This window comes from Pongo pygmaeus, chromosome 6 (assembly GCF_028885625.2).
Source record: "Pongo pygmaeus isolate AG05252 chromosome 6, NHGRI_mPonPyg2-v2.0_pri, whole genome shotgun sequence".
In the NCBI taxonomy this organism is placed as follows: Eukaryota; Metazoa; Chordata; class Mammalia; order Primates; family Hominidae; genus Pongo; species Pongo pygmaeus.
In genome coordinates, this window is record NC_072379.2 from 128,765,298 (window position 1) to 128,786,499 (window position 21,202).

Here is a 21,202-nt window from a genome sequence, read left to right on the forward strand (position 1 = left end):
TCTATTCTTTCTTCTGCTGTTTAGGGGGCTAAAAAGACTGGAGGTAGGAAGATTGCAAAGGGTCATTTAATTGTAAGGTACCCAGAGTTGGAGTGAACAAAAAAGCAAAGTAGGATCTAGGGAGAATTTCTGAAAATGATAGGATTAAAACACATACTATATAACATTCATTCTTGCAATCTGGCATTCAAAATTAGACTTAAGATATGTTTATTATTTTCCTGCCAACAGCTTAAAGAACAGTGGGGCCTTAAAGCTGGTTTAATCTGACACTGAAAGACAAAAATCTAAAGTAATGGTCATTATAATTATGCAAAGGGTATATTTAAACGTCTTCTAACACACTATAGAAGGTCCCCCCAAAAGCCACTGATTAATTAACCAAAGCCAAAAAAAGAAAAATTCAATTAGGTAGCTATTTCTGGCATTAATTACCTCCCCTGAAATGTAAGATTTTTCCCCCTTAGATTTCAAAACTCTCTAAGGAGAAAAACCAAGTAGTCACATACCTATAGATGGAGATTTGAAAGGGTATTTATCAGGTAGGTCCACTCTAACTTTCCATACTCCGCCTTCATATGGTGCTGAAATAAAAGTAAAAATGTTCATCAGAACTACATCTCCAAATTAGAAAATAAATCTGAGTGTAAATTAAACATTATACCCTAATCTTCTGAAAACCTTCCAAATTAATTCCTTCAAGAGTCAGGGACCTATTACAATCAATAGGTGCACCATGTTCAGATTAAGATAGTTTTCTTGGAAAGATCCAGAGTCAAAAAAATAAGCAGATTCATTCTGCAATTTACTTGATTCTTCAAAAGTACTAAATACTATTCAATTATTTGGTAAGTAATAGCCATGTTACTTTCCCTCCCATCTCAATAAACCCCATATTAATCCCCCCTCCAAGGCCAAAAAGAAAACAACAAAAAACATTCCCTGGAAACCATCCACGTGGCCATCCATAACAAAACCCAGAATTTACAACTCATGTCTAGTACTGTCACATAGAGATAAAGAGAAAACTACAGTCAGTCCTCTATATCTGCAGGTTCCACACCCCTGGATTCAACCAACCACAGATCAAAAATATTAGAGAAAAAAATCCAAACAATAATAAATAACAATACAATTAAAAATAACACACACACACACACAAAAGGACAAGTGCGGTGGGGCTCATGCCTGTAATCCCAGCACTTTGGGAGGCCGAGGCGGGTGGATCACCTGAGGTCAGGAGTTCGAGACCAGCCTGGCCAACATGGTGAAACCCTGTCTCTACTAAAATACAGAACTGAGCTGGGCGTGGTGGCAGGCACCTGTAGTCCCAGGTACTTCGAAGGCTGAGGCAGGAGAATTGCTTGAACCCAGGAAATGGAGGTTGCAGTGAGCCACGATCACGCCACTGCACTCCAGCCTGGGTGACAGAGTGAGACTCCATCACTAAATAAATAAATAAATAAAATACATAAACAACTATTTACATAACATTTGCACTGTGTTAGGTATTACAAGTAATCTAGATGTGAGTTAAAGGACATGGGAGGATGTGTGTACGTTACATGCAAATTCTATGTCATCTTTATATAGGGACTTGAGCATCTGGATTTTCGTATGAGGTGGTCCTGGAACCAATCCCTGCAGATATCAAGGGACGACTGTATATAAAGTAATTGTGATACGAGAAAGATTTCCTCACTGGTTCTGGAGTCCAACTAAACTTGCTTTTCAGAAACTACACATGCTACCATCTGTCTTTGATATTCTATTAAGAAACAGAGTAAAAGACTGTAATAGAAGAACACATACCAACACATGTACTTACTTCCTTGTGGTCCATAAAACTTCACTACAAATTCATTGAGTCCTCCCAGGATCGTAACCTCATGTTTACTCTCAATGCTAAGGTGGACAGTAAAGGAAATTACACAGGCTTTACAGTACCTGGCAGAATTACCAATAACACCCCAGGGATGTGCCACTTAAAGTGTTACCAAAATTTGGCAAGACACTGATAAAATATATATAATAATTCTGGTAGTTTAGGAGGCAATATACACTCTTGTGAGAAGAATATGCATGAGCTTTGGATTCAGAGACTGCTGTTCAAATCCCAGGAATGCCATTTACTGAGTTTTTGAGCCTAGCCAAAATAATGTCAGTTTACTCCCTGAGTCTTTGTTTTCTCTTTGCAAATTGGGAAAGCAGCATTTCATAGGATTTCTGTGAGGATTAGACAGGTTAAACATGTAAAATGTGTAAGACTGCATTTTGTCTATATACATAAAAAACTGGCCAGACATAGCAGCTCACGCCTGTAATCCCAACACTTTGGGAGGCCGAGGCGGGTGGATCACCTGAGGTCAGGAGTTCGAGACCAACCTGGCCAATATGGTGAAACCCCATCTCTACTAAAAAATACAAAAATTACCCAGGCGTGGTGGTGCATGCCTGTAGTCCCAGCTACTCAGGAGGCTGAGGCAGAAGAATTGCTTGAACTTGGGAGGTAGAGGTTGCAGTGAGCCGAGATCATATCACTGCACTCCAGCCTGGGTGATAGGGTGAGACTCAGTCTCAAAAATAAAATAAAAAATATACATGAAAAATAGGTGCTTAATTTTAGCTTTTCTCTTTCTACCCTCTCCTCCTCAATCTATCCCTAATGAGCCTTTCATATAAACCCAGTATTCTCTTTAGTCAAATTCAAATGTTCAGCAAAATACAAATTCCCCTAAAGTAGAAATGCTATGCTCCTAAAATGAGGGATTTACTAAGGAGAGTTCCCACAATTATCTCCTTGGCTTATGGAATAATCAACACAGTTAATGATACAACCTTGCCACAAGCAGTACTGCCAAATGCAAAAGACCAACAAAACAAAAAAAATTTTTTTCTTATCTCATCCATAGCATTTGTTTTCACTGCCCCCCAAACTCCACCTTCTTCAGACTTGCCTCAAGGTTTGGTATGCTCCAGGGCTCTAATCACAGAGGGGTAACATGGCTGTGCTCCCTTACTCTAAAATTTACCTACCCCTGAGATTCTTGCCCCTTTAAGGTGCTAAGATTCAATTCTAGAAACCAAATTAATTCATATTAGAAGAGAGGACTACTGGTTTAAAATCTGTTCTATGTGTCTGCTTTGTGGTGAAATCCAAAAATGATTCTCTCAGTAGGAATTTTAGGTGACAGAGGCTTTGGGAAGCTCTCAAATCCCACTGTAACATTAAAAAGGAAAACACGATAGACCGGTCTCATATTTCTCCATCAGCAGTGCAAATTATATACTGTTAATACAAAACAGAAACATTTAAAAAGTTTTAATAATCTCATAGAGAATAAATATTTTTAAAGATTTGAAATTAAATATTTGGCACTCCAAGCCCGTGTCCAATGAGACACAGAACTGACTGCAAGAGGCCAGGTGTAATTTTGGTAAAGTCCTTGCCCAAGAGCCCTGAATAGTATCCACAAGAGGTATTTAAATAAGATAGTTCAGTCTAGGCTAATTTGATCTTATTCTTTTCTAAATGATAACTTACTACCTTAGAAACATGCACACTACAAGGATTCAATACTGTCCACATAGGAAAATTGGCTTTATTTCTCGCTTGGTCAAATGACACACGCATGCCTACTCTGACCAGTCACCCTCTGACATCCTGCAAAATATTTCAAAGTTAGTGTAATAAGTAAAAGTATAACATGTTTAAAATGTTTTAATACTTTTTCCAAAAAAGCATCCTTGTGTCACATAAAAAAAGGCAAATCCAGTTAAAATAAAATTAAATATCAACAATACAGCAGCCCTTAAAGAAAACAGACATGGAAAACACTTCTATAGTGTAAAAGACAAAGGATAAACTAGGAAGACAAAAATGTGGATTTTAAAAATAAGTTATTACAAAGCAGTAAGAAAAAAATACAAATACCCCAACAAAGAAAAGGCCAGAACATCCAAGTCAAGAAAACTGAAATGGGTAAAACTGAAGTATAAAAAAGTCCAATTCATTAAAGAAGTTTAAAAAGATATTTCTTCACTATAAACAATGAAAACAACAAAAGAGCTGGATAAAATCTAGTGTTCAGTGGAGTACGAATTAGTACTTCTGAGGACAAATCCAGCACTATATTCCAAAACTTAAAATGAATTTACTCTTTTATTCAAATTTTACTTATATGAAGTTATTTTTTTAAAAATAGACACTGCTGGTGGGAGTGTGATATGGTTTCACCCACTTTGAAAAACTGTTGGCAGTACTAAACCTGCACATATGCATACCCTATGCCTGTCAGCGCTACTCACAGAGATACGCCCAATACATATGGATAGTTACATTCACCGAAACCCATGTTTAAGAATGTTCACAGGACTATTTGTAACATCCAAAAATTAGAGACAATCCAAATGTTCATCAATGGCAAAAAGAATAAGCTGTAGTATAGTCACCCAAAAGAAAATTACAAAGCATTAAAAAAGAAAAATAGGCTGGGCACAGTGGCTCACGCCTGTAATCCCAACACTTTGGGGAGCCAGGGCAGGTGGATCACTTGAGATCAGGAGTTTGAGACCAGCCTGGCCAACATGGTGAAACCCTATCTCTACTAAAAACACAAAAATTAGCTGAGCGTGGTGGCGGGTGCCTGTAGTCCCAGCTATTCAGGAGGCTGAAGCAGGAGAATCGCTTGAATCCGGAAGGCAGAAGTTGCAGTGAGCTGAGATTGCACCACTGTACTCCAGCCTGGGCAACAGAGTGAGACTTCGTCTCAAAAAAATATAACTTAAAGAAAAAAGAATGAATTGATACACATAATGTGTGGGTTTTACAGATTTCATCAATGAACTACAAAAATAATTTCTCTACAAAAATTAGCCAGGCGTGGTGGTACACACCTATAATCCCAACAACTTGGGAGGCTGAAGCAGGAGAATAGCTTGAACCCAGGAGGCAGAGGTTGCAGTGAGCCAAAATTGCACCACTGCAGTCCAGCCTGAGTGACAGAGTGTGACTGTCTCAAAAAACTAAATAAAAAAAATAATAAAAATTTCTGTACTTTGGCCAGGCGTGGTGGCTCACACCTGTAATCCCAGAACTTTGGGGGCGAGGCAGGTGGATCACAAGGTCAGGAGACCGAGACCAGCCTGGCTAACACGGTGAAACCCCGTCTCTACTAAAAACACAAAAAATTAGCCGAGCATGGTGGCGGGTGCCTGTAGTCCCAGCTACTTGGGAGGCTGAGGCAGGAGAATGGCGTGAACCCGGGAGGCGGAGCTTGCGGTGAGCCAAGAATGCGCCACTGCACTCCAGCCTGGGTGACAGAGTAAGACTCCGTCTCAAAAAAAAAAAAAAAAAAAAAAAATTTCTCTACTTTTTGTATATATGTTATTCTTTAATAAAAAGTTTACAAAAATAAGTGTTTCTGATAAATCTGCATATATGTTTCCTGGAATATTTGAAGTTTAAAAATGGAAACAGTCTAAACATATTTCAATAAGAAACTGGTTCAATGAATTACTGTTACTGTTTTTTTTTTTTTTTTTTGAGATAGGGTCTCACTCTGTCATTCAGGCTACAAGTGCAGTAGCATGATCATGGCTCACTGCAGTCTCTACCTCCCAGTGATCCTCCCACCTCTACTTCCTCCTAGCTGGGCCTACAGCAGGCACTACCACACCCAGCTAATTTTTTTAGTTTTTGTAGAGACAGGGTCTCTCTCTTTGCCCATGCTGGTCTTGAACTCTTAGGCTCAAGTGATCCTCCCACCTCAGCTTCCCAGAGTGCTGGGATTATAGGCGTGAGCCACCATGCCTAGCCAGGTGAAATGACTTATAAGCCATTTATACAATAGGTGGCTGGCTGCACTGGCTCATGCCTATAATCCCAGCACTTTGGAAGGCCTAAGGCAGGAAGATTATTTGAGCCTAGGAGTTTGAGGCTGTAGTGAGCTATGATTGTGCCACTCCACTCCAGCCTGAAAGAGAGAGAACTTCTCTTTAAAAAAAAAAAAGGCAAAAAACACAAACCATATGCAGTAGGCTACTAATAGCGTGTACTAGCGTCCTCTTTCCAACCAGAGCTCCACTAATGTATGTGTCTGTTCAACTTGGGTATCCAGAAGAAGTCAACTGAATTTAGTTGTACAAAGATATTCCAGCCCTTAAAACTGACAAGGATAATGAAAGAACGGAGTAGTGCAGAAGATTAAACGAGTTTAACAAAAGAAGTCTTAAACTAATTTTATAACATAAAAATCCACAGATGCAGCATTCTCCATCGATCAGAACTAATTTGCTATGAATGACACTGATCTACCGCAATTACTTTTAATCATTTAAAATTACGAGTTGTCCTCGTGGATGTTGCTTCTGGGAAAACTGAAGATACCTTTTCTATCCTTTACCTGGATGCGATAAAACGAGGTTCCTTCCATTTTGCGGTTTGGAATTCAGTCCATACTTACATGTATTTTATAAAGAAGATCCTCCAAGCCTTCTCTTTCCCATGATCCCCAGTAGAGCCCACATACCAGATACAATGGGATTGTCTTTAATTATATATCACATCATAAATTAAAGAGTTCTCATAGTCTACCTCCTATGAAAACCCAAAAGCAAACTGAACTAAACCTTTAAAACTTTTACCAAACCGGTAAAATGAGAAGCTATGCTAACTTTATGCTGCCTTGGAATGGTACAGGCACTAAATGAGATAGAAAAAAGAATTTAGGTTTAGTCTAAAGAAAAACACTGCATTAAAAATAAGCCATTCCATCACCACTGAATGAATGACTTGCCACAAAATACATAATAATTACTTCACTGCTGTTACCATGTGTATTTATGGGAGAGACCATGAGTTTCTTTCTCCTCTCTGCTGCAAAGTCAAGGGCAAGGAAGGCACTAAGAAGGCAGGTTAAAATGACAAAAATAATGATCTATTTCTGGATGTGCTGGTCAGGCTGGGAGACTGGTGGGACTCACTAGAAGATTCCTCATTACTTTCTCTGTTTCACAGCTTAAAAATATAAAATATCCTTCAGACACTGTTCTGATAAAAACTCATTAAATAAACCCATAAATCACATTTTATACTCACCTTTTTTGATCTTATTCACAAATACTGCTTTATACCCACTTAGCATTTCACTATCAAGGGGTATCACCATTTTGTGTAGAATAATGATTAACATTCCCAAGAACCCAAGTCCATTTTACTTTTTAAAGTGCCAGCCACCTACCACATTATTTTCCCTGAATGCCATTATGATTACACAATCTAATATTTAAAGGCAAATGCCAAACTGTCAAGAGATAAATGACATTCTTGGCAAAATGTGTCTATCAGAGTTTTACAAGTGATTTTTATACAGTTCTGAAATTTTCCAGAAAGGAAGCCAAAGGCGAAGTCTGGGCCTTAAGGACTGACAATAACAGTTCAAGGACCAAGGATTCAGGGACCATTGAGTCCTAAATTTACTGATAACCAGTTCATAAAATAAAAGGGTGCTCTCCCTGAGCTGTGTGGAAGGGAACGAGGTCCTGGCATAAAGAACGTGCTTCTGTGCAGAGGGCAGAAGCAAGTCGTGTGGATTTCTGTGTTCAGACCCACCTGTTTCCTACTCTCCTGGAGATGAGTCACACTAGGAAAGCTGAAGAAACTTGGCAACTTTCACTACCTGATTTGGTTTATTTTTTTGTAAAAAAAAAAAAAAAAAAAAAAAAAGATATGTCTGTTAATCCATTAATATGTAAGTATCACAAAAATAGTGCTTTGGGAGGATATGTTTACAAGGAATCCTTCTCTTTTAGAGACATAAATGGAAATATTTACTAATAAAAATGTTTATAGGATTTGCTAGTAAATAACCCAGTGTGGGTAGAAGAGGTGTAGAAGAAACAGTAGAGGGCCGGCAACGTTAATGATTGAATCCTATGTTAATGATCGAGTCCCAGTGGCACATGGTGATTTGTTACACTGTTCTCGCTATTTTTGTTTTACATTTAAGTTTTCCATAATATAGTAAAAGTTCTTTAAAACCTAATAACATAGTTATCATCAAAAGTTTAGCTTTGTAGAGGCATAAAGCTTAGCTACTAGAGCTAAGAACAAGAACTAGAACTAGAGTTTAGCTACTAGAGCTCTGTTGAACTTTTTTTTAAATTTTATTATTATTATACTTTAAGTTTTAGGGTACATGTGCACAATGTGCAGGTTAGTTACATATGTATACATGTGCCATGCTGGTGTGCTGCACCCATTAACTCGCCATTTAGCGTTAGGTATATCTCCTAATGCTAACCTTTTTTTTTTTTTTTTTGAGATGGAGTCTTGCTCTGTCACCCAGGCTGGAGTGCAGTCGCAGGATCTCAGCTCACCACAACCTCAGCCTCCCAGGTTCAAGCGATTCTCCTGCCTCGGTCTCCCGAGTAGCTGGGATTACAGGTGGGCACCACCACACCTGGCTAATTTTTGTATTTTTAGTAGAGACGGGGTTTCCCATGTTGGTCAGGCTGTTCTTGAATTCCCAACCTTGTGATCCGCCTGCCTCGGCCTCCCAAAGCGCTGGGATTACAGGCGTGAGCCACCACGCCCAGCCAAAGGTGATACTATTAATGAGGCCCGTGCCTGGCCTCTCTTGAACATTTATGAAACAATCTAAGTTTTCCTGAGGTGCAACAGTTTGAAGAAGAAAAAAAATAGCAAGTGATCCAGTATTTAAGAAAGCAAAGACTGGCTGGGTGAGGTGGCTCACGCCTGTAATCCCAGCACTTTGGGAGGCCGAAGTGGGCGGATCACCTGAGGTCGGGAGTTTGAGACCAGCCTGACCAGCATGGAGAAACTCCGTCTCTACTAAAAATACGAAATTAGCCAGGCGTTGTGGCACATGCCTGGAATCCCAGCTACTCGGGAGGCGGAGGTTACAGTGAGCCGAAGTTACGGTGAGCCAAATTTATGGTGAGCTGAGATCACACCATTGCACTCCAGCCTGGGCAACAAGAGCGAAACTCCATCTCAAAAAACAAAACAAAAACAAAAACAAAAAAACCAAAGACTTTACATTGAAAGAGAAGCATACTCTGCTAACATTCTGAAGGAAACAAGTTCAAGTGGTTTCATAAGGATGTCTATGAAAAATTCAATCACATGGAAGAAAGACAAGCATGTGTCTGTATATCCATGACAAACAGCCTCTGGGCAACATCCTAACCAAAGCTCTTAAACTACAAGGAAAAATGGTCATGTCCAATAGGAAGGCTCCTGATTGAAATAAGAAGCTGAAAAAATTTTTAAGGGCTTTTAATGTTCTTCAAATGAAGAGGGGGAAGCCTTTTATTCAAAAGAGAAATTGAATGGCAGAAATAAAAGCTCTTCAGAAAATGAGCATTATCTTGGGAAAGGTTTGCTAAGTAAAGAAAAAAAGAAAATGGCATTGAGAAAAGACAATGGGAAGTGGGCTTCTATCAGTGATGAAATCCATATGTATTATCCTAGCACTTTAGGAGGCTGAGGTGGGAGGACTGTTTGAGCCCAGGAGTTTGAGACCAGCCTGGGCAACATAGCAAGACCCTGTCTTTTTTTTTTTTTTTTTTTGAGACGGAGTCTCACTCTGTCACCCAGACTGGAGTGCAGTGGCCCGATCTCAGCTCACTGCAATCTCCGCCTCCCAGGTTCAAGCCATTCTCCTGCCTCAGCCTCCTGAGTAACTGGGATTACAGGCGCCTGGCACCACATCTGGCTAATTTTTGTATTTTCAGTAGAGACGGAGTTTCACCATATTGGCCAGGCTGGTCTTGAACTCCTGACCTCAAGTGATCCGTTCGCCTCAACCTCCCAAAGTGCTATGGTTATAGGCATGAGCCACCACGCCCAGCCACAAAAACTACTCTTACACAGAGACTGCCTTCCAGAAGTTTGAAGTCTAGCAAGGGAACACGAGATCTGTTCATTAAGAAGTAAAGAAAGAGTTTGCATAAAGTACTACTATAGCTTAGAGTAGGAGAGATTTCTTCCAGCCCGGAGGGAGGGATAAGGATGGTCTGCTATGGAAGGCAAGGACTTACAAAATGTCCTAAACAGAGTGTGATTTGGACATGTCGAGGTGGGAGAAGGAATTTAATGCAAAGATTTAGTATAGAACTGATTCAGGAAACAGAACAATACATTTTTATTTTGATGAGTGGACCCCAGGGAATACTAGAAAGTAGGCCAAGACCAGATTACGGAGGGCTCTGAAGTGTGGATTTTATCTGGCAAACAGGGAAACAGTATTCCATGCACAGTGCATCTACCTGTGCTTTACAAAGATAACCCAACTGTGGTGTGTAGGACTGGCTGAAGGTAGGAATAAGCAGAGTTAAAGCAAAATAGTAGAAAAGAAATATTCAAGACCTCAACTAAGATAACAGCCACAGTAATCATGGGACATTAAACAGAGCCCTCACAGGCCTTCACAGCTGAACAGACCTGGGAGAGCCAGTAGAAAGCTCCAACGTTGCTACAATGTCTAATTTTCATGAGAAACCAAAAAATCAGATCTCCAAATCAATCTTCTAATTTCTAATTCAAGCTCTAAATTTCTAAGTGTAAACAAAGTATATGTGCTCCAATGTCTCCCTCTCAGTGAGGCCTTCTGGGATATCCTATTTACAACCACTTACTCCTAACATTCCCACCATGCAATATACTATGTATTTGACTTTTATCTCCTACTGCAGTGCAAGCTCCGTAAGAGCAGGAATTGTTTATTTTGTTCACAGAAGAGTACCCAGCAAATAGTAGACTATAAATGAACATGAGGCCGGATGAAGTGGTTCACACCTATTTAATCCCAACACTTTGGGAAGCAAGGGCAGAAAGACTGCTTGAGGCCAGGAATCCGAGACCAGCCTGGGCAACATAATAAAACCCAGTCTCTACAAAAATAAAATTTTTAAACATTAGCCAGGTATGGTGGTATGTGCTTATAGTCCTAGCTAATCGGGAGGCTGACAGGGGAGGACCACATGAGCCCAGGAGTTAAGTTAGAGATCAGCAAGGGCAACACAGTGAGACCCCCATCTCTACAAAAAAACACCAAAAAATTAGCTGGGCAGGGTGGTACGAGCCTGTAGTCCCAGCTACTTTGGAGGCTGAGGCAAGAGAATTGCAGGAGTTTGAGGCTGTAGTAAGCTATGATGACACTACTGAACTCCAGCCTGGGTGACAAACATAGACTCTGTCGCTTAAAAACAAATAAATTTAAAAATAAGATGAACACATGAATGAAGTTGCCAGTCTGAGACCTTAATTTTAGCCTCTCAGACAGGTGAAGTGATACCACATATATATATGTATATATACGTATACATATATGTGTATACGTATATATACATATATGTGTATACATGTATATATACGTATATGTGTATGTGTATATATACGTGTGTATACGCGTATATATACACATAAACGTATATGTACATATGTGTATATATACGTATGTATATATACACATATACGTATATGTACATATGTGTATATATACGTATGTATATATACACATATATGTACATGTACATATGTGTATATATACACGTATGTATATATACACATATATATATATTTTTTAAAGATGGAGTTTTGCTCTTGTTGTCCAGGCTAGAATGCAGTGGTGTGGTCTCAGCTCACTACAACCTCTGCCTCCCAGGTTCAAGTGATTCTCCTGCCTCCCAAGTAGCTGGGATTACAGGTGCCTGCCACCATGCATGGCGAATTTTTGCATTTTTAGATTTTTGTATTTTTGTATTTCACCATGTTGGCCAGGCTGGGATTGAACTCCTGACCTCAGGTGATCCGCCCGCCTCGGCCTCCCAAAATACTGGGATTACACGGCCAAAATAGCAAAACCCCGTCTCTACTAAAAATACAAAAAAAATCAGCCGGGCATGGTGGCGGGCGCTTGTAATCCCAGCTACTTGGGAGGCTGAGGCAGGAGAATGGCTTGAACCCGGGAGGTGGAGATTGCAGTGAGCCGAGATTGTGCCACTGCCCTCCAGCCTGGGTGACAGAGCAAGACTCTCTCTCAAAAAAAAAAAAAAAACAGTCAACTTATAAATCACTTAAATCTGAGCCTCTTTTTTTATTTTTTATTTATTTTTGAGATGGAGTTTCACTCTTGTTGCCCAGGCTGGAGTGCAATGGTGCCATCTTGGCTCACTGCAACCTCTGCCTCCCCAGTTCAAGAGAGTCTCCTGCCTCAACCTCCTAAATAGCTGGGATTACAGGCATGTGCCACCACACCTGGCTAAATCTGAGCCTGTTTCTTAATCTCTAAACAAAGGGGGAGGGGTTGCAGGGAAGGGACATTACCTCACTCACAGAATTGTGGAAAATTAAATGAAATACTGTATATCCAAAGGTCCAGCAGCTGACACAACAGGAACTTAATTTTTTTAATGTAAAAATAAATAGGCCAGACATGGTAGCTCATGCCTATAATCCCAGCACTTTGGGAGGCCAAGGTGGGCGGATCATGAGGTCAGGAGTTCAAGACCAGCCTGGCCAACATGGTGAAAACCCACCTCTAGTAAAAATGCAAACATTAGCTGGGCATGGTGGCACGTGCCTGTAATCCCAGCTACTCGGGAGGTTGACACAGGAGAACTGCTTCAACAGGGAGGCAGAGGTTGCAGTGAGCCGAGATTATGCCATTGCACTCCAGCCTGGGCTACAGAGCGAGACTGTCTCAAAAAAAAAAAAAAAAAAACTTTACCTAAATGAATTGCCACAAAACTAAAATTCAAAGTTTACAATGTAGTTTGTGTGTGTGTTTTTTAGTTTTTTTCCTACATTCTTAAGCAGAATACTAAAAACACATGCTACACCATTTTTTTTTTTTTTTTGAGACGGAGTCTTGCTTTGTTGCCCAGACTGGAGTGTAGGGGTGTGATCTGGGCTCAATGCAAGCTCCGCCTCCCAGGTTCACGCCATCCCCCTGCCTCAGCCTCCCAAGCAGCTGGGACTACAGGCGCCCGCCACCACGCCAAGCTAATTTTTTGTATTTTTGGTAGAGACGGGGTTTCACCGTAGCCAGTATGGTCTCAATCTCCTGACCTCATGATCCGCCCGCCTCGGCCTCCCAAAATGCTGGGATTACAGGCGTGAGCCACCACACCCGGCCTCACCCCTTCTTTTATTTTTTGAGATGGAGTCTTGCTCCCATCACACAGGCTGGTGTGCAGTGGCGCAATCTTGGCTCACTGCAACCTCCACCTCCTGGGTTCAAGTGATTCTCCTTCCTCAGCCTCCTGAGTAGCTGGGATTACAGGTGCACACCACCAAGCCCGGCTAATTTTTGTATTTTTAGTAGAGACAGGGTTTTGCCATATTGTCCAGGCTGGTCTCAAACTCTTGACCTCAGGTGATCCACCCACCTCAGCCTCCCAAAGTGCTGGGATTACAGGTATGAGCCACCGCGTCTGGCCAGCTACACCCTTTCTTGATGCTGGGTCATCATTATGAATAATAGTTGCTATACTGTACTACAAAATACAAGGATACCCTTAGGAACAAATAAGGAATATACTTATTTTTTGCTGTAGAAAATTTCTCATATTGTTATGCTAAAGTCCTTGCATTGAGAGGTTCTTTTCCTAGTTTCTCTTTGTTCTTAACCTTTAGCTATGTTTGGGAGATGACACTGGGCTACTATCCTTTAAAATGTATCTATAGTAGGCTAGAAAAATCAGATAACCGAAGTTCATGAGATTACTTTATGTTTTTTAAAAAAAGGGTAAATATATCCTAAGAAAGACACTCTCCAATCAATAAAATATGTAACTTTTAGCAGGTTTACAACTAAATTAGTTGGCTAAAGCTGTCAAACAGCTTCTGAATAAGGGAAGTATCACTTATTTAAAAATAGCCATTTCAAAATAAATATGTATTGCCCAGAAGCAAAAAAAAATTTGGCAACTTACTACGGTACCCTGAATACTTAAAGACCCATTATTTTAGGAGTAAAGAGTAACATACAGTTTTAAAATTTTACAGAGTCAACTGGTACAAGTAAGGTTAAATGGCAAGCATGTTCATTACCACCTAGCAGACTAAATTAGCCTAGCCTTAGGAGTGAAAATTTTTCTTCTCTAGTGTTATGCTTCGTTTAGAGTTTCTATGTCACAAGCCAAACATAGGCAAAAACCAAGTAAATGTTACTCATATAGGAAAATCATCACTATAACTTGGCTTTTCCCTGAATGTATTATTCTACCAGACTTCCAAATAATAAAGTAAAAAATTTTCAAAGAAAAATTAAAACTCACAGAAACATTTTAAGACAGGTTTATCAGAAAGATAAGAAATCTAAGTACCACACCCCCATCCCCAACAAAATATTTTTAAAAGCAGATTTACAAAGTCAGATAGTCAAAGTCAGAAATGATCCAATTGCAGAAACAGTTTCAGAGACAGAAAAGTGAAGGGAAATAGGGAAAAATAATGATACCATCTTGAGAACAAGGAAATATAGTCAAAACAAAAATAAGATTTTGAGAGAAGTTCCAACTTCAGTTACGCACTTTAAAATATTTAGAAGCTTGGTCGGGCGCAGTGGCTCACGCCTGTAATCCCAGCACTTTGGGAGGCCGAGGCGGGCGGATCACAAGGTCAGGAGATCGAGACCATCCTGGCTAACACGGTGAAACTCCGTCTCTACTAAAAAATACAAAAAAATTAGCTGGGCGTCGTGGCGGGCGCCTGTAGTCCCAGCTACTCGGGAGGCTGAGGCAGGAGAATGGTGTGAGCCCGGGAGGCGGAGCTTGCAGTGAGCCGAGATGGCGCCACTGCACTCCAGCCTGGGCGACAGAGCGAGACTCTGCCTCAAAAAAAAAAAAAAAAAAAAAAGAAGCTAGAAGGCTATCGATGAAATATCAATAGCTCCTTAATAAACAAACTTGACTGCTTTGCTGTTTTATGGCAATAGTGCATATTTGCTTACTTGCAACTGAAAATTACAAATTTACATAATGTACAAATGCATGTATATAAATTAGCAGTATATTAGCTAAATAGTATATTACTCTCTTAACTCCTAAAGGGTTAATCAAAAGCCTACTTTTGGGCTGGGCACGGTAGTTCACACCTGTACTCCCAGCACTTTGGGAGGCCAAGGCAGGCGGATCACCTGAGGTCAAGAGTTCAAGACCAGCCTAACATGGCGAAACCCTGTCTCTACTAAAAATACAAAAATTAGCGGGGCATGGAGGCACACACCTATAATCCCAGCTACTCGGGAGGCTGAGGCAGGAGAACTGCTTGAGCCTGGGAGGCAGAGGTTGTGGCGAGTTGAGATCGTGCCACTGCACTCCAGTCTGGCAACAGAGACTCTGTCTCAAAAAAATAAAATAAAATAATAAACAAATGGGACCAGGTGCAGTGGCTCACGCCTGTAATTCCAACATTTTAGGAGGTCAAAGCAGGCAGATCTTTTGAGCTTAGAACTCTGAGACCAGCTTGGGCAATATGGTGAAACGCCATCTCTACAAAAAATAAAATTAGCTGGGCATGGTAGCATGCGCCTGTAGTCCCAGCTACTCGGGAGGATCGCTTGAGCCCAGGAGGTCGAGGTTGCAGTGAACCATGATCACACCACTGCACTGCAGCCTGAGCAACAGAATAAGACCTTGTCTCTAAATAAATAAATGATGTGCTTTTGTTTCATATCTAATCTCACCTTTTTTTTTTTTTTTGAGACGGAGTTTTTGCTCTTGTTGCCCAAGATGGAGTGCAATGGCATGATCTTGGCTCACTGCAACCTCCGTCTCCCGGGTTGAAGTGATTCTCCTGCCTCAGCCTCCCGAGTAGCTGGGATTACAGGCACGCACCACCATACCCGGCTAATTTTTTGTATTTTTAGTAGAGACGGGGTTTCACCATGTTGGCCAGGCTGGTCTCGAACTCCTGACCTCAGGTGATCCACTGGCCTCAGCCTCCCAAACTGCTGGGATTACAGGCCTAAGCCACTGCGCCCGGCCCATCCCCATCATTTTTTTTTTTAACTTCCTTTCTCAAAGTACATCCTACTTCTATGGAAAGATAGACACTCACTGTCAAATAACCATCAGCTAGTCAAGCATTCAGTTTAAAATCTGCAAACTTGGATTGAACTGCAGAGAATAAAGTCCTACAAGATTATCAAGACATGAGACACTTCAGAGATATTAACAAGTCCACAATGAAATTCCAAATCTAGAAAAATTGTTTTAAAAACTTTTTGGAAAACTTTCAGAAGGTAGGACCTTAAAAGACATCTGGTACTTAATTAAAATCCACTTTTTCTGCTCTCAGGAAATTATAAAATTAGACAACAAAAATCTTTCCTTGTTAACTGTAGGCCTGGAGGCAAACAATGAGCTGTGCATCTGACAGGCTGTGCAGAAGTCCCAAGTGGCATTTAGTTATGGCTGTCACACAGTCTCTAGCACCTGTTACATGGGGGCTATGGCATGAAGGGAAGCACAGGCGGAAGACCTAGACCTGCAAATTCTAAGGGTGGAGGGGAGACGAAACCACTGTGCACATGAGAAAAACATGCAGGAAGAACCTTGTCATTCCAAAGGCAGAACCTACCTAATCACAGGAGGCTGGCAAGACAAGGAAAACAAATCACAACCTTAAAAATGACAACAGCAACTCACCTTGAAAACTTCCAAGTCATAGGCAACATATAATTTCCCCGTAAATGATACAAAGACATACAAATAATCAGGTGGCCCTCCGCAAAATCCTAATGAAAACATCTATTTATTTCTTCCCCCCAACTCCCCCTCCCCAAAATATCTATTTAAAGACATCCTACTAGGCCGGGCACGGTGGCTCACACCTGTAATCCCAACACTTTGGGAGGCCAAGGCGGGTGGATCACGAGCTCAGGAGATTGAGACCATTCTGGCTAACACAGCGAAACCCCGTCTCTACTAAAAATACAAAAAAATTAGCCAGGTGCCTGTAGTCCCAACTACTCAGGAGGCTGAGGCAGGAGAATGGTGTGAATCTGGGAGGTGGAGCTTGCAGTGAGTTGAGATCGCGCCACTGCACTCCAGCCTGGGCGACAAAGCAAGACTCTGTCTCAGAAAAAAAAAAAAACAGAAAAAATCCTACTTCCCCTTTTGGGCTGTATGTGTCTTTGCTATACCACTCAAAGTGCTCAACACAAAGCAACTTCTCAATAAAAAGCTAAATTTAATATGACTTTATGGAGTATCTATGTAGTGCCTTTGGTATTCAAGTTTCCAGTGTTCTTTGAAAAATCTTGGCTGGGCATCGTGGCTCACGCCTGTATGTAATCACAGCACTTTGGGATTCAAGGCAGGTGGATCATCTGAGGTTAGGAGTTCAAGACCAGCCTCCAATGTGTCGAAACCCCGTCTCTACTAAAAAACACAAAAAATTAGCTGGACGTGGTAGCGGGCACCTGTAATCCCAGCTACTCTGGAGGCTGAGGCAGGAGAATCGCTTGAATCTAGGAGGCAGACGTTGCAGTGAGCCGAGATCACACCACTGCACTCCAGCCTGGGCAAAAGGGTGAGACTCCGTCTCAAAAAAAAAAAAAAAAAAAAAAAAACTTTAAGAACACTGCTTCCATTTTTCATTTTATTTTCATTGTATTTATTTACTGATTGATTGGAACAGGGTCTCACTCTGTTGCCCAGGCTGGAGTCCAGTGGCGAGATCTCGGCTCAGCTCACTGCAGCCTCGACCCTCCCAGGTTCAAATGATCCTCCCACCTCAGCCACCCCAGTAGCTTGGATTACAGGCATGCAGCAGCACATCCGGCTCATTTTTTATTTTTTGTATAGATGAGGTCTCCTTATGTTGCCCAGACTAGTCTCAATCTACTGGTCTCAAGTGATCCTTCTACCTCAGGCTCCCAAAGTGCTGGGATTATACATGTGAGTCACCTTGCCTGGCCCTTTTTTTTTTTTTTTCCATTTTAAATACAGTTTTTACTCTAACTTGACATATAGACTGCAATGCCACTCAATGAAGATAGCATTTAGCTAAGTCAGTGCATAAAAATCTCTACTCACAGACCTTTTAATCAGGCATTTATGAATCATTCACAGTAAGCAGTTAAATTTTACGAGGAAATATTTTCTTTGGCATTCTTCATAGTGACAAATAGTTACCTCTGTAGAGTGGTGGGTGATAATAAATACCAAGCTGTGGTACCCATTCAGCAGATAAAGATGATCAAAGTGTAAATAATGGATCATAAAAAATGAGCAGGAAGAGATGCCAGATATGCCATCATCTCCTTCCTCTTACATTACATTCAGGGCACCTCATAGTCATGGAGCCACTTCCTTGAAGACCCACGTCCACAAACCAGACCATGCCTCATCTTCCTTTCCTTCCCTACACTGGCTAATTACCAGTTTATGTCTCTAGAGATCGATTCCCCATCTTAATGACTTCTATAATATAATCTCAAGAAAATTCTTAAATACCTATAAATCCAGAGGAAAAAGGAAAAGGTAACACATATGCACATATAAACAATGAGTTTGCTCTTATAAAGAGGTTAGAACCCACTAGTCTAAAGCTCTAATCATAGTCCACTCGTTCTCCAGTTATCTTGCATAACATGAATGGCTGACCCCTGTTGCTCCCTTTACTACAAGTTCATTAGGCATAGCAGGTGTCAAATATTAAATGGCACTAATATCAATTTAACCTTGATTTCATAAAACTTAAAAAAGGGAAGAGAATACTAGACTTTGGCCTTTTTAAAGCAATACATGCAAAAAGAAAGTAACAGGTTCAAAATTACTGTCAAGGTTTTATACTGAAAAAAGCAAAACTACAAATGGATACACTAGACAGAATGCTAAATGCAACCTACATGCAGAGAACTCTGCGTTCCAAAACAAATGAATATGCCTTTATTCAACTGGGCCCAGTTTCCATTGTCCCTTTGGAAGATTTATGAGAGGCAGTACCCATTATCTGTTGGAAGTCTGATAAAAACTTGTATAAACGGTGTTTTAAAAAATCAAGAAGTAATCTAAAGAGATATAGAAAAATAGCAGTGTCTTCTTGATTGAAATTCTGCTTAAAAACTATACAGAAGTGTAGTTAATAGGAAAATACCTTCTTTGATAATACGTTCAAATAGCTATTATAAGCTGCCTGTATTTATTATCTTTATCAACATTTAGGATGAAAGAAGTGGGATAAAAAACTTTCAACAAAAACTGGAATGCTGCTTTTTAAAAAAATCCATAGTGAAAATAGGCAAAAGAAATGAATTATTTTATGGAAAAAAACTGCTGTTAAAGAAACACCCTGCCATAAGAAAATCACACCAATATGAGTAAATAAGCAAGAAAACCCTGGAAAGTCAAGGGAGGTGAAAGCAGACTGTATCTAGGTGTGCAATGTGATACAACAAGAGTGGCAGAGCTATTTTCAGCATCATACTACTAACAGGTGATAGATCTCAGAGAAAAAGCCACCCGGCCATAATTAGCAAAACTGCTAGCTCAAGACCAACAGAAATGATTAACATACAGTTAAGAAATGATCTGTCAGGTACAATTAGGACATATGAAGTGATAAACGGTATAATAGAAACCAACCTAATCACCTAAATAGAAGTCTGAGATTTAAATATGCATCAACAATAAGAATAAAGGCTGTATTGTTATGACGTATGAGAAGGAAATTAAAAATCTAGTTTCTCACAAGGAGTAGTACTTCCTGAAGAATTGAATAATATGAAAAAAATCAAGCTATTTAGCAAAACAACAGAACACAAACCTAGACACATCTACAACAGTGGATGTATATATAGTAAGAAAACTTGACATTGAAAAGGTGAAAAAACTATTGAGTTTCCTTCTCTCGTGTTTGCACCACGGAGACAAGTAGAACTGATAGGCTCAGGTGCCACCATGTGAGATGTGCTGGTGCAATCAGAGGGCACAGTGCAGAGGAGAATCCCTCCTGAAAGACACAAGAGCACCCTCAATACAACCAAATAACCTCATCAGATCAAGTGTTGAGTTGCAGGCCTTTTTTTTTTCTTGTCTTTTAAAAACATGACTGGGGCTTAAAATAGCCTTTCCACCCCGCAACTTCTAGTCCCACTGCCTAGATACTACCATTGCTTATGCACTTTCCATAGAAACGTTTATATACACACACATCCACGTCATCACATACACAAAGACATGTAGGTACAAACTGTTCTGTAAATACCTCTGCCCATGCATCTATGGAGGATATGTTTGAGGACATATAGATCTAAGCTCCTTTTTTTAGTGCCTGTATAATGTCAATATACCATAATTTACCTATCCATAATTTCATATCCATTAGTGAATAGGAAGGCTGTTGTCTGCTGTTTTTTTGTATTGTTTTGTTTTGTTTTGTTTTGCTATTAGTTACAATAAACATCCCAGTACATGTCTGTTGGTATACTTTTTCAAGTATCTGTTTGCAATTTCTAGAAGTGGAACTTCTATTCAAAGGGCTGTATACCTAATTTTGACATATAATGCTTAAATATCCTTCAAAAAGGTTGCATCCAGTTACTTTCTAACTACCATCACATGAGCAGACCTGTTTCCCTCATGCTCTCACCAACACCAGTATTAAAGCTTTTATAGTAAAATAAAGTTCACCTTTAAACACCACCTCAATTGTCAAATGCAGCTCAAATTGCCCAGTGCTTTTTTTCTCTCATGCTGTTCACCAATCCAACAGAGCCCTGGCTAGGTGACCCATGGGGAAAAGCATGCTTTTCACAGGCATTCGCTCTAATGACCTTCCTTCTTGCCTAACACAACACGTGCATGTGCTCAGGATTCATGAACAAAAACTTACTAAGATATGAAGCATCTTTCATCAACTATCTCAAAGAGAAGGCTAATCAATTAAATCTCACTTAATCTGTGAGACAGGTTAACTCCAGAACCTGATCAGAAAAAACTAAAAATAAGGACAGAGTTTAGTCTGATACGGCATCACTTAATCAAACAAGGAGTAGTATTTTACCTGTATCTCAAACACTTAAAAAGTATTTGTACTTCTAAATCTGTGCCCCCACAGGGCTGGACGCCATGGCTCACACCTGTAATCCCAGCACTTTGGGAGGCCGAGGCAGGCAGATCACTTGAGGTGAGGAGTACGAGACCAGCCTAGCCAATATGGCAA

At 40.3% G+C, this 21,202-nt stretch overlaps 1 protein-coding gene across 2 annotated transcripts in view; it reads right to left on the reverse strand.

Moving 5' to 3' along the window:
• UBE2H (ubiquitin conjugating enzyme E2 H) overlaps nt 1-21,202 on the reverse strand; it is a 120,934-nt gene that overhangs the window by 47,408 nt on the left and 52,324 nt on the right. For both annotated transcript variants that reach the window (XM_054497259.2, XM_054497258.2), the window contains exons 2-3: nt 1,829-1,905; nt 510-584 (exon numbers count right to left, since the gene is read on the reverse strand). In XM_054497259.2, the coding sequence (XP_054353234.1) occupies nt 510-584; nt 1,829-1,905 (152 nt within the window). The remainder of the gene's footprint in view (nt 1-509; nt 585-1,828; nt 1,906-21,202) is intronic.